The sequence below is a fragment of the Lepidochelys kempii genome, chromosome 5 (assembly GCF_965140265.1).
Source record: "Lepidochelys kempii isolate rLepKem1 chromosome 5, rLepKem1.hap2, whole genome shotgun sequence".
NCBI classification, from domain to species: Eukaryota; Metazoa; Chordata; order Testudines; family Cheloniidae; genus Lepidochelys; species Lepidochelys kempii.
The window spans coordinates 61,086,757-61,100,165 of record NC_133260.1 but is presented as its reverse complement, the minus strand read 5'-3'; the positions used below and the strand labels follow the sequence as shown (position 1 = coordinate 61,100,165).

The following is a 13,409-nucleotide window of genomic DNA, read 5'->3' as shown; positions in this document are numbered from 1 at the left end:
AAAAACAGATTTCAAAGAGAGACTGCAGAGCTACAATTCATTTGCAAACTTAACACCATTAATTTGGGCTTGAATAGGGACTGGGAGTGGCTGGCTCATTACAAAAGCAATTGGTATTGACACCTCCTCAGTTATTGGGAGTGGACCACATCCACCCTGACTGAACTGGCCTTATATAACAATTTACAATCCACATAGGCTTATATAACTGGTTCTCCACTTATAATGTAACTCCCTTCTCTTCGTGTGCCAATATATTTATGCCTGCATCTGTAATTTTCACTCCATGCATCTGAAGAAGTGGGTTTTTTATCTGTGAAAGCTTATGCCCAAATAAATCTGTTAGTCTTTAAGGTGCCACCGGACTCATTGTTTTTGTGGATACATGTTAGGGGGTTTATTCCTTCACCCACTTACTTCCCTGGTCCTTCTCGCATGAACAGAGAGCAACAATACCCGAAGTCCAAAGGTGCAAACAATTCGATGTTTATTGGGGTGAACTTCCAGCAAGCATGATTCCAGTTTCCTTCCTTAGTATCCTCCTTCCCAGCTCTGACACCACAGCCTTACACCTGTGTCCCTGTTCCCATTCCTGCCCTTAGCCAAACATGATTCCAATTTCCTTACCCCCATTCCCTGTTCCCATTTCCCCCTTTAGCAAAACATGATTCCAATTTCCCCATTCCCTGTTCCCATCTCCCCCACCCACACACCCACCCCCTCACTTCCTGATTGACTGCAGACTATATAGTAAAACTTGAGTTCGGCTTAGCTATACCTTAACCAATCATTTTCCTGAAATTTAACTAACCAATCCTAACATATTGTAACATGATTATGAAACCAATTATATCCCACCACCTTAATTAGTTTACACCCAGAAAAATTATTTATACAGCAGACAGGAACAATCACAGAACCAGACAGAGATTATACAGACAAACAATAGCAAAGTGGGAACTATAATGACAAAACAATACAGAAGTGAGGATTTCACATCCCAGTATTGATAAGTGAGTTCTTGCCACACAGGATGCTATCAAACTAAGTTTCCTTTTACATCTTCTAGGCACTTCCCTTTCTCTGGAGGTGATAGGCATTATCAGGACAGGATTGTATTCCTAACAGCCCAATAGCACCTGATTTCAGTGTGACTAGTTTGGAATGTGAGGATGTGACCGGTCACTTCCCAGCTTATGGCCTCTGTTGCTTAGCCAAAGGCCTTAATCTAAGAACACAGGGCCTCAGACTGTCACTGTAAGAGAAGGACCTTACACTGGCAGACAGTGATTTTGATTCTTTCTTTTATACCTCTAACTAGCCAAGTGATAAGAATACACCTTAAAGTACAGGCCTTTACCGACAGGCCTGAATATCTATATCCTAACAATACAGACTAACACAGCTACCCTCTGATTCTTGAAACCAGTCTCTTTAAGATCTTAAGCTTAGTATGCATGTTTTGTTTTATTTGCTTAATAATCTGCCTTGTTCTTTTTGTTATCCCTTATAATCACTTAATCTGCCTTTTATAGTTGTTAACTTTTTTTTTAATTAAACTCAGTTTTGTGCAATTTCTAAGTGGGGGAGGGGGCAAGAAGTTGTGCATATCTTCCTCCACATTGAGGAAGGAGGTGAATTTATGAGCTTACTTTGTATAGATTTCACTGCAGCGCAAGACAATATTATTTTGGATTTACTTTTCAGAGGGGAGCTGCACGTGTGTGTGTGTGTGTTGCCAGAGGCTGGAGAGCCTCATTCAGCAAAACAGGGAGAGGGAGCTGAGGCTAGTGGAGCAGGTAGGCTCAGTGAAATCCAGGTACATCAGGTGGGATCTGAGAAGGCAGGTCCAACCTGTCATGCCACCCTTTTAAAAAAAGGTTTTAATGCAAACCATATGGAATTGTAAGCAAAAAGAAAGGAAGATTTGTTATTAAAGATTAGGTAAGGGAAAATTTGGACAAATATGTAAATAAGATGATTAGGAATGACATACCTTTTGGGTTATTAATGGCATTATCTAAGAATCTTACTGTACTACTGACATTTTCTTTTGGAAAGTCATGGATAACTGAGAAGGTATTGAATGATTGGAGAAAAACAAATTATAGTACCAGTTTTCAAAAGTGAAAGGGGAATCTTCCTCGTAATTAAAGTTTGTCTTTTGTTCTTAGTAAAAAAATTGAACAAATTTTCAGAGGAAAAAATGGCTAAATATCTAGGGCCAACCACAGGACAATCCTTTTGACCCTATTTCTCTCCATGTTCAGATCCAGGACCGCACACAGCTCCATAAAGAGGCTTCTATAGGTTTAGAGTTAGAAGGAATGAAATATTGAGGAACCTCCAGATTCTGGATACTCAAGGGGCACAGATCATGATATGGCACATATTATTTAAAATGTCTGTGTGTAGACTCTGACATAAAATGCATCTATTTTGTTTAAAAGCCTACAAAATGCTCACTAGAAATTAGATTTACCATACATTAAAATGATCTCATGAGTCCATCAACTAGTCCAATTTACAATCCACATAGGCTTCCATTTGAGAGCAATTGGCCATTATTTTTAAATCAAAATGCACTCCAAAAATCAGTGTCAGTGATTGGAAATTTGACAGATTCTCGTATTTTTTTTCTTTTTTATCCATCTCCCCATTCCAAAGACACTGTGTTTCCATACTTCTTGTCAATTTCACAGCAAGGTGAAAGAAGGTTGAAGAGATGAGTCTTCATGATTCCTAGCTGAAAAATACCTAGAGAATGTAATGTAATCACTTTCAAAAGAGAATCTTGAAATATAAAAGCTTACCATCTTCAGTACTTTAGTCTGCTGAAAATCAAAGTCCTCATGTACTTCTAACATCTGTCTCTTCCATCATGTGTGCCTAAATTATAGGTCCTGCCTTAGATGAGGTTTGGATAAATGTCAAGAGGCCATTTACAAGAAAGAGGTTTGTAATGGTTGCCAGGGAATCAAAGGTAGTGTATTTTCTCAAGGATGAAACTAAACAGGGGGAAAGATTGTTACAATTATATTCTTGTAATATCCTTCTTTGCCCTCTTTTCCTCATTCATTGTTGAGCATACTCAAGGACACATGCCATTCAAACTCACTTCCTCTACCTTGACATTCTTAGTCTCATTCTTTCCTTTTAGAGATGCCAATACCATGGATACTTTATATATTTCTTCTAGGCACTATGTTCGTAGGTTGATGTTATCCAGAATTATATCCTAACAAAAGCCCAGAAAGACAACTGTGCTTCAGAGGATAATACCTGTAGACCCCACATGTTTATAAAGTACAGGCTATAGTAGGCAGGTTACTTTTTATTAGTACTTTCAAGGACTTAAGTATGGCTTCTATTTTTCAGTGTTTACTCCCCAAAATGAAAATAATAATTTTTAACAATTTTTGAGGTTTATGTAGTTGTCTAAAAATTGGAGCGTTTGTTGCTTTCCCTTTCTATGTACTATAATATATGCATTACTTATTTAGTTTGTATTAGAGTAATCTCTTTGTAATGTGCTTTAGTGTGCTTTAACATACTGTTTGGACCAGCACTACAGTGAAGCGCATTAGGGAACCGTTAGTACACACCAGCAGGGTCTACGAGGACTAATTAATGTACAAAATGTTAATGCACTTTAGAAATTACAGTCCTGTAGTCCACATTACTCTGTGTCGATAAACCCTTAGATACAAGTAGCCATTTTTTTCTGTGTTGGGGGTGTTTTATCAGTGTATCAGTTAAAACCTAAAATCAGAAGTCCTACTTATATGTGTATGGGTCTTTTGGTTTCCTTCTGCCCCCTTCTTCTCTCAAGTACAATCTTTCTTGCTTTTGCTCTGTCGAAGGAAATTAGAATTGTGATTTGATATGCTAAATTACCTGTACTAAAAACTATAATTTGCAATAATAAGTCATCACTGTCATTTCATAGATTTAAATTTCTTTCTCTTTAAACCATTAAATCATGGCTTAGAAATGATTTACCTTTTTAAAAAATGTTCATAGTAGCAATAAGGCAAACTAAATGTGTAAATAAAGTAAAATATACTGCTTCCTAAAAATAATTCCAAACAAATCATTCTGTTTTTATATTAAAATTCCATAGCTCCATTCTTTTGTTTCTTTCCATAACTTGTGTGAGAGTCAAAAACAAACAAACAACTTTGGAATGATAACCCAGGGTGGATTTGGTCATATAATTTTATGGTGCATAGGTGGAAAATATGAACTTGGAAAGACATGAACACATACAGAAAAGCTTGCTGAATAATAGCCACTAGGGTTAGATTGTGTAGATTTTAAATCCTTTGGAGCAGGAACTATCTTGTTAGTCTGCATGTAGAGTGCTTAGCATAATGGTAGTTGAATCCTGAAAGGGGCCTCGAGCCATTGCTTTAATACAAATTATAAATATTAGTAATAACTTGGTGAGAGGCATAAAGGCTATGTATACAAAGAAAGTATTAATAATGACCACCAGTCAGCAATAAATTCAGCTTCTTGCTTCACTTTGGCTTTGTGGGCACAGTTACCCCTGTAACTCTAATTCTTCAGCTAATGGCTCCTCCTAATCATCAGTTAGCCTGTTTAAAGATACTTGCTAACTTAATCTCTGACATCCTTTCACTTCCTTCACCCACCTTCTTTGATCTAGCTAGCTGTTTTTCTTTCCCGTCCCCTGATTCAGTACTCAAGCTAGGCTAAGCCTCTGGGGCTACCTAGGTCTACCCAGAATCCCATTCCTGGCATAGTCAGGAGAGAGAGAAAAATCCCAGAGTCAGTCTCTCTCTCTCTCTCTCTCTCTCAGAACAAACACCTCTTAATAATAATAATAATAATCCTCCCTGCAGTGAGGAGCGATTTCAAACAAAACACTTGAACTGCATCCAATCAGGACTTGCCATCTCTGGTTGCCAAGGGAACTTTCTTAGATTCACCTTACATTAGCATAATACAATGGGGGTATTTCCCAGTTGCTTACAGGTACTTGGGAGAAATGCTCTGCACACTTGATACTTCTGTAGTCTTTGCTCCAGTGTTTTGAATAAGTCTTGCTATTGAATTCCCCCCACAGACATATAGTAATATTTTCTTTCGCACAGGAATCAAAACCATTAACATCAATATGCAACAATAAAATTGCTGGGCTGATTCAGTGATTTGGCTGTGGCAGTATAATGGGATACTGTGCAGAAGATACAAGCTCAAGAGCACCATGAAGTTCCCCATAAGCTTTGATGCCTTGTGAAGGTGAAATTCGTTATTTCTGAATGGGAAGGAGCAATTTTTGCCATCCTCATTTCACTTTGAAGCAGGAACACTGGCCTTTGCACTAATTTTTTTGAAGCTCCCTCATCAGAAAAAACAAAACAAACTCACAAATCTCAAAACAAAATAAAAAACAAACCACCAAGGAAATCCTTGCACCTTAAAAAAAAAAAAATTCTTCAGGTGCTTTTAATATTTGGCTGTTACTCTGGCCAGGTGTTCACATTCATCCATGTAACATGGAGATTATTGTGTCGGGGGTGGGGGGGAATTTTAACATAGAAATGGAGTGAGGATGCTCTGATTGTATTCTTCTTGTCATGAATTGGAGGAATTTGTCTTTTAAATTGTTTTTGTTCTTAATGAATCTTAATAAAGTGTAATCTGTTTCAAAGCAGGAAGTGGCAAATTTCAAAGGGGTAGGAGTGGGGGTGGGGGAACATGGCCTAATGGTTAGGAGATGGGGCTAAGGGCATGTCTACACTTACCCTCCGGAGCGACTGATCCAGCAGGGGTTGATTTATCACGTCTAGTGAAGACGTGATAAACAGACCGCCGAGCGCTCTCCTGTTGACTCTGGTACTCCACCTGAGTGAGAGGCGCAGGCGGTGAAGACACTGCGGTAAGTAGATCTAAGTACTTCGGCTTAAGCTACGTTATTCACATGGCTGAAGTTGCATAACTTAGATCAATCCCCCTCGCCTCCCAGTGTAGACCAGGCCTAAGAGTCAGGAATCTTGGGTACTGCTCCTGGCTGTGTCAGTGACTTTGGGCAAGTCATTAAATCTCTTATCCCCAGTTTCCTATCTGTAAAAAGAAATAATGCTTGCCATATCTATCTATATATGGTAGATAGATCTGGTGGTCCCCTCTAGCCTTAAACTCTGACTCTGTCTCACAGAGGAGTTGTGAGGCTTATTCATTTAGAATGAAATTCACCCCCTCCGTATCCTTAAGTCAAAATAAGTCTGTGTCAGAGGTGAGAGGTAGAAGAGACTGCTGTGCCTGCTTTACATCAGCTAAGAATTCTCCTGGAGGACCTCTCAGCTATGCTGCTGTGTTATGGATTCAGCCCCTCCGCACCTCTCAGGTGGCATGGAAGGGCTCCAAGCAGTGGAAAGCATCTTTCCCATGGTTTGTTTAGTAGCTATAGTCGATGATGAAGAGAAGTTGTAAAAGAAAGCTAAAATGCAGTTTCTCCCTTATTTCCAGTGAAAGGAAAGCACAGTTGGTTGTAAATGTAAATATAATTGGCATGGTAATTGCTAATAACATTGTGTTTTCTTGGGGCCTGATCTAGCTCCCACTAAAGTCAGCAGGAATTGGATCGGCCCCCTGATGAATAACATATCCCTCTTCTGGCTGCAAAACAAAAAGGGGAAAATATTATCTCATTCATGATGCATAGTGTGTTTTGGTTTTTCGTTTCCCCCCCCCCAAAACATGGGGAAATGTGTTCATAATCCAATCATTCTCAGTAGAACCCACTGTGACAAAGTGCTAGAAGCTAGCAGGTGAGCCAGCACTCTGATCACTTAGGCACCAATCAGTTCCCCTGGAGACGGCTGATTGGGCAATATACAGCGAATTGGCTGATCCGACTGGGAGGGCTGATGAACCAGTTAGCCATCAGCTGAGGGTAAAACACAATAAGAGGTGTATAAAAGAAACAATGTGGGAGGACTTGGGCTAGCTGTGCCTTGTATGCTCTGAGAGCTCAAGAAAGGGAGATATCTATTCCTCCCTGGCCAAAGGGAAATGGCTAAAGGGCAAGAAACACTGGAAATACTTTGTGGCATGAGACTACTGGTGATGGGGATATAAATACACTCACATGAAATTACCACTTGTTGGACAGAGTCTGTAAGGTTTCTGGGACATTAGGGGACGGGACAGAGTGTGTCCCGTAATACCTACATTAATGCTTTTAAAATTATCTTTTGTATTGTGTATTTCTGTAGTGAAGCAGTCAGGGCATGTATATGTTGTTTTGTTTAAATAAATAATAATTTGATCAGGTTTGGTGACCCGGTGGCACTTACTTGCTTCTCAAGATCACCCTTGTATTGCCAGTATTGTGTCAAGCAGAAAGTTTCTGTAACTTATCTAAGCTGGAATTTACAATTGGAATAGAAGAAAGGAAATTGGAGCTACAGAATTTTTGTCAATCAGAGTGCAGTCATCTGCAGGAACCTTTGGGTAGATTCCTGCAGGAAATAAGACATGGTTCTTCATAGCTGGTTTAAGGAAATGGTTTTATGCTTTTGTAAAAGCATAGTTTGTAATTTGAAGAGGAAATTTTGACTTTGTTTGTGGTTCACTCAGGAAGCAGTGAGAGAGTGGAATTTCAGAATCTGACTCTTTTCATTTGTATTTCTGAATGTTAGATGAAACATTTTAATGAGAAAAGAAAAACCGTAGGAAATGAAAGAAAAACCCTCAAAAGTAATCAGTTACAAGGAATAGGATAAATTCATACAGCATTTCAATTAACTTTCCCTTCCTGAAAGACTGAGAAACCTAATTTAATAAACAATAACAATTTATATAGTGTTTTGAAAAGAAAATAAATGTGGTATCCTATTGATAGCTGTAACAGAAAGAGGCTAAAGAGAGTAGTGCTATACATATGCTGAGAAATTGTAATGAATTAACCATGTAAATCATCATGCATATAAGAGATGTATACATTATAGAAGAGTGAACTCAAGAAAAAAAAAGGGGAAAAAAAGATAAAATGCCACTTTCTGAAATCTCATTGAAAAACGCTGACTCGTACACACACACGCACGCACACAGTGGTCAGACTTCAAAAATGTGGAAATTTTAACTAGCTTGAAAGAGAATACTTATACATAGAATAGAGTATTGTGCATGTGTACACGTATATTAATAAACATAATGTGTCTTAATAAAGTTCCGATTTCATTATCTGATCTGTGAAACTTCAATCCTGTCCATCTGGCACTAGCAATCAAAATTTGTCACATAATGTGCAACACCTGAATTTGGTTGCATGTTTCACCATAATGGACATTAATAAATGTTTTAAAACTATAAAATCTGCTTTAAAAGATGGTTTTTCACTGTGTGAATTAAACCATTTTAAGAAGGAAACTGGAAAAAAACATGTTCTGTCACATGCATCCACGAGCTTCTCCCACAGAGGTCATCAGCAGGATATGAATACTCTGGACTTTCACATTCCATCACAAGGGCTCTACTACTTGGGCTACAGGAGTCATCGTTGTCCTCGCTATGGACTAGTCACTGGAGGGGGGACTTGACACACATTTTGGACATTGGCTAAACATCTGTTTGCTAGATTGTAGTAACATATTAACAATCAGGAATCCTGGGTTGTATTCCTGTCTTTGGAAGGGGAGTGTGGCTATAGTTGTGGTTAGATATAGCCCTAACCAAAGCACCTAGATTTAACTCAGGCAGTCTGAAAGGCTGTGTGGTCAAGGGATGAAGGCTTAAGCTTAGGTCTCCTATATTAGAGACTGGCTTCTGTTCCCAACTCTGCCTAAAGTGACATGCAACTTCTCTTTTAATTTATTTATAAAATAGGAGAGCTACTCCTGGACTGATTTCTATGGCTGGGGTATGATGCTTTGATCAGAAATTTGGTCTGTAAAGTGCACAGAAATATAATTGGTTGTCAGCTGAGGTCTAATATCTCCGCAGCCCAATGAACTTCTCTGAAGCTACAAGCTATTCAGATGGCATTTTGTCGCATATTGTCCACCTTCGTGGCAGTAGAACAGGTAGCTGGATTAAGCTCTCAATGCAGCACGTGCTCCAAAAATTCAAGTTCTTGGATCATTACTTTGCAGTAATTTTTTTTAATCATCCAAAACCTTTTTGTGGCCCTAATCATGACAGGGAACGAGAACGCACAGTTCACATGGATATGTCAAGATGTGAATTTGAGAAAATATAATTTAGACTGTGAAAAAGTTCCTTAAAGTAAATAAGTAAATAAGCAGAAACAATTTCTACCATGGAGGAAAAAATACTTGCAAATTTGGTCATAAAGTTTTCTGCCATTTCAGAAGAACAACATGTTTCGCACTTAAAAGCATAGGAATTGTCATGCTGGACAAGATTAGTGGTCTGTCTAGTCCAGTATCCTGTCTATGTCCGTGGTCAGTATTAGATACTTTAACCTTCTCTAGAGAAAAGCTGTACTCAGACAGTCAGGGAATAACCTTCCAAAAGTGAGTATATTTTGCCAACTTCTGTCAGTCAGTGTTTATTTTAGGAAGCATATGGGTTTGTAACCATTCTGGTAAAAAGAATATCTAATTCAGCAGTGAATGTTCTCATTTACTAATATAAATATCTAATAATTTTTTGAATCTTACTAAGTTCTTGGCCTCAGCTACCTTAACAGTGAGTTCCACTGGTTAATTACGCATTGTGTGGAAAAATGTCTTTTATCAGCTTTCAGTTTCATTGAGAGTTTCTTTTTACTGTATTTTCCGAGTAATTAGGAGTGCCCAGTTTACTTTCACTAAACCATTCATTATTTTGTATTTCTTGATTGTGTCCTTTATTCATCACTTCTCTAAACTAAAATGCCTCATGCACTGGTGCCAGAAGTTTTTCCCTCAGCAGTATCCGTAGGGGACCGCTCTGGCACCCCGTGGAGTGGCGCCCACATGGCGCGGTATAAGGGGCGCTGCCAGCTGCCATCCCCCAAGTTCCTTCTTGCTGCCAGTGATGGTGCTGGAACATCTGCTGCTTTGGCTAGCATTGTTTCATTTTCTGTTCCTGTGAACTTTGAAAACCTGTAATATAGTTGTATATAGTTAGTAGTTTCTTAGTTACCCTTAGTAGTAGTACTCAAACTCTTAGTTAGTCCCAAACGGGACTCAGCGGGGGGATGGGGCATGCCTCCCCTGGCTTTAAACCCTGTGATTGCTGCAAATGGCTTATGCCCTTCAGCAATCCACATACCAGCTGCCTAAGGTGCTTAGGTGAAGGGCACATAAGTGACAAGTGCCGTATCTGCAAGTCCTTTAAACCTAGGACAAAGAAGGAGTGTGATATCCATCTGAAAGTGCTCCTAATGGCGTTGGCACTCATTCCGGCATGAGAGCAGCGGTCCAACTGCACTGAGCACTTTGGCCTCCGTGCACGTCCACAAGCCAGCAACAGTCCGCCTCCATGTCTCTGGGGAAGAAGCCGAAAAAGACTGTGAGGGGAAGATCTCCTACCTCCTGTAAGGAACAGGAGAGGGCTGGGCAGCTCAAGACCCCCTTCAGGAAGTCGGGCTCAAGTCGAGTGGTGCAGCCCATCTCACGCTTTGCATGTGACCCCAGATAGCGGTAGAAGCTCTAGCCAGCTTCAGGTGCTGTCAATGCCCAAAGCTCTTCCAGCAGCTCAAGAGATCCTGATGCTCCTAGTGCTCCTCGCACCGGCTCCTGCCGGAACCCAGTCTCAGGGAAAATCCACGTAGGGACTTATGGGTGTGTCCCAACCTCAGCGGTACTGATCCCTGTCGAGAGGGATGTCCCACCAGTGTTCGCCTGTTCAAAGCTGTCCCTCCTCGGGCCTGGACAGGTAGACTTAATGGAGCCCTCTTTGATCCCCACACTGGGGGCACCAATTGAGGGACTGGAGGTGTACCTCGCCGGTAGATTGGCACAGACCCTCTGAGGCACATGCCACCTGGCAAGAACTCCAGGACCGGCCCCTCCCGTCTCCAAGGGCCCAGTACTGATCCCAGGACCGATTGGACACCAGAGACTGCCGATCGCTGGGCCATCATCACCTGTCTCCAAGAAGGAGGTCACCCTACTCAGGATGATCCTCCCAGCAACTGGCCCATAGTAGCTCCTGGTGCTGTTCGACGTCCCGGTATCGGTCGAGAAGCGTGAGGTGTAGATCGCTGGGAATCCGACGTAGATCCGCTGAACGCCATCAGTCTCCAAGAGCCCGACCAAGACAGTCTCGCTCGGACAGGTTAACTTCGGGATGCAGCGTCCGGCACCAGGTGGACAAGAGCCACCGCTCAGCCCAATCCTGGTCGCCTAGTACCGACTGCTCTGCTGGTAGCTCTGGCTCAGAATGAGGTTTCCTGCGTGTGGGACAAGCCCCAGTACCGGTGGTGCCGACTACGTTATCCGCACCGAAACGTGTCCCATGGCCCCTAGTGCAGTGGCCGGTGCCATGGTATCCATGGAAACCTTGGGGGTTCACCAAACCTTCCCAGGCTGCCCAATTGGTGTCAGGAGCCTCAGAGAGGCCAGCAGCCTCGGTATGCCGTCCCCCTCCAGTGCTCGAGGCTTCAGGGCAGTAAGACCCCACAGGTCCAGGAGGACCCAGGGGAGCAAGCTGCTGGACCACCAATGGACGTGGAAGTTCCCACGGTGCCAACATCATCCTCATTGTCGCTGGACAAGGATATAATGGGGCCCCCTCGCCCAGTTCCTCTGGATGACGCCGAAGGGCACCAGGAACTTTTGAAGAGGGTCGCTTCTAGCCAGGGGCTTCAGGCAGAGGAATTGGAAGAGCAAGTACTTCGTGCCGACCAAAGGGCACAAGTATTTATACTCCCACCCAGCCCCTAATTCCCTTGTGGCTGAGGCAGTTAACCACCAGGAGAAGCAAGGACAAGCCGGGGCCACCCCCAAAAATAAAGATTCGAGGTGGCTGGATATCTTTGGACATAAGGTTTATTTGCCTTTTAGGCTTCAGCTGAGAGTGGGCAACCACCAACCAAGTCCTCCTTGGCCAATATGACTTTAATATGTGGCAAGTTATGGCCAACATTGAAGGGTTGCTCCCCAAGGCTTCAAGAAGGAGTTCCGAGCAATCTTTGATGAGGGCATGACTGCAGCCAGGGCAGCCCTCCAGGTGGTGTTGGATGCTGCGGAAGCTGCTGCCCACACCATGGCTTCCACTATCTCCATGCAGTGAGCCGCTTGGCTGCTCCTCTCTGGTTTATCCACCGAGGCCCAGCAGTCATTGCTGGACCTGCCCTTCAATGGCAGGGCCCTATTTGCAGACCAAAAAGACAGCAAGCTGCATGGACTCAAGGACTCCCGCACCACCCTGAAAACCCTGGGTCTCTCCACAGGTGTGAAAGTGGGCCAGTACGGGCCGGTACTGCGTACCAGTAAGAAACCAGTACTGGCCCCTATACAGCCCACGTTAAAGCGCTGCCACGGCAGCACTTTCACATCGCTGCCCCTTTTGCCTCCCCTGTTGGCGGCCCTGCTGGTAGGGACCCTGCCGGCAGGGCCACCAAGTGGGGAGGCAAAAGGGGCAACTATGTTAAAGCGCTGCCACAGTGCTTTAACATCATTGCCCCTTTTGCCCCCACCCCTTGCCCCTTTTTATTCCCCACCCCCGCGAGCCACCCACCTCCATTCCCGCCCAGTTGCCTCCCCCAGCCCCTTTTCCCCCGTCTCAAGCCATCCACCTCCACTCTCGGCCCAGTCAGGCTCGATCTGTAATAAGCGGGGGCCAAACGGATGTATGAGGGTGCACCAGAGGGTGACCTATCAGACTGTTCCCTGGATACATCTTTCTTATCCAACTGCCTTTCCCCTTTTCTCCTGGTGTGAACCGCTATAACTTCAGACTGCTGGGTCCTCAGTACCCTCCAGTTCCTTTCTACTCCCCCACACTTCCCACCTGCCTTCCCCATCCCCCTTCAGAGATCCTTCTCATGAGAGTCTCCTCGTGCAGGAGGTAAAGCGATTACTACAGCTAGGGGGTGGAGGAAGAAGTTCCTCTCGAGTACAGGAACAAGGGGTTCTATTTCCGGTACTTTTTAAATCTAAAGGCCAAAGGTGGTCTACAGCCCATCCTGGACCTGCAAGACCTCAACAAGTACCTAAAGAAGCTAAAGTTCCGCATGATCTCTCTGGCTTCTATTATCCCCTCCCTGGATCCGGGAGACTGGTATGCTGCCCTCAACTTGAAGGATGCATACTTCCACATAGTGATCTTTCAAGGACACTGACACTTGCTCTGGTTTACAGTGGGGCCCCACCACTACCAGTTTATGGTCCTCCCATTTGGCCTGGTGACAGTACTGAGAGTGTGTACCAAGTGCATGTCAGTGGTAGCGGCTTACCTGAGGTGCTGAGGTATCCAGATCTACC

The 13,409-nt window shown here is 42.9% G+C and overlaps 1 protein-coding gene across 18 annotated transcripts in view; it reads left to right on the top strand.

Annotated features, from left to right (window-relative positions):
* The window catches only part of MCTP1 (multiple C2 and transmembrane domain containing 1), a 476,976-nt gene that overhangs the window by 425,469 nt on the left and 38,098 nt on the right, over positions 1-13,409 (top strand). The window contains exon 19 of one of the 18 annotated variants that reach the window (XM_073344513.1): positions 2,901-2,949. The exons of the other annotated variants lie outside the window; for them this stretch is intronic. Within the exon in view, the coding sequence (XP_073200614.1) occupies positions 2,901-2,912 (12 nt within the window). The 3' untranslated portion in view covers positions 2,913-2,949. Of the gene's footprint in view, positions 1-2,900; positions 2,950-13,409 lie in introns of those variants that run through there. 18 annotated transcript variants of the gene reach the window in all.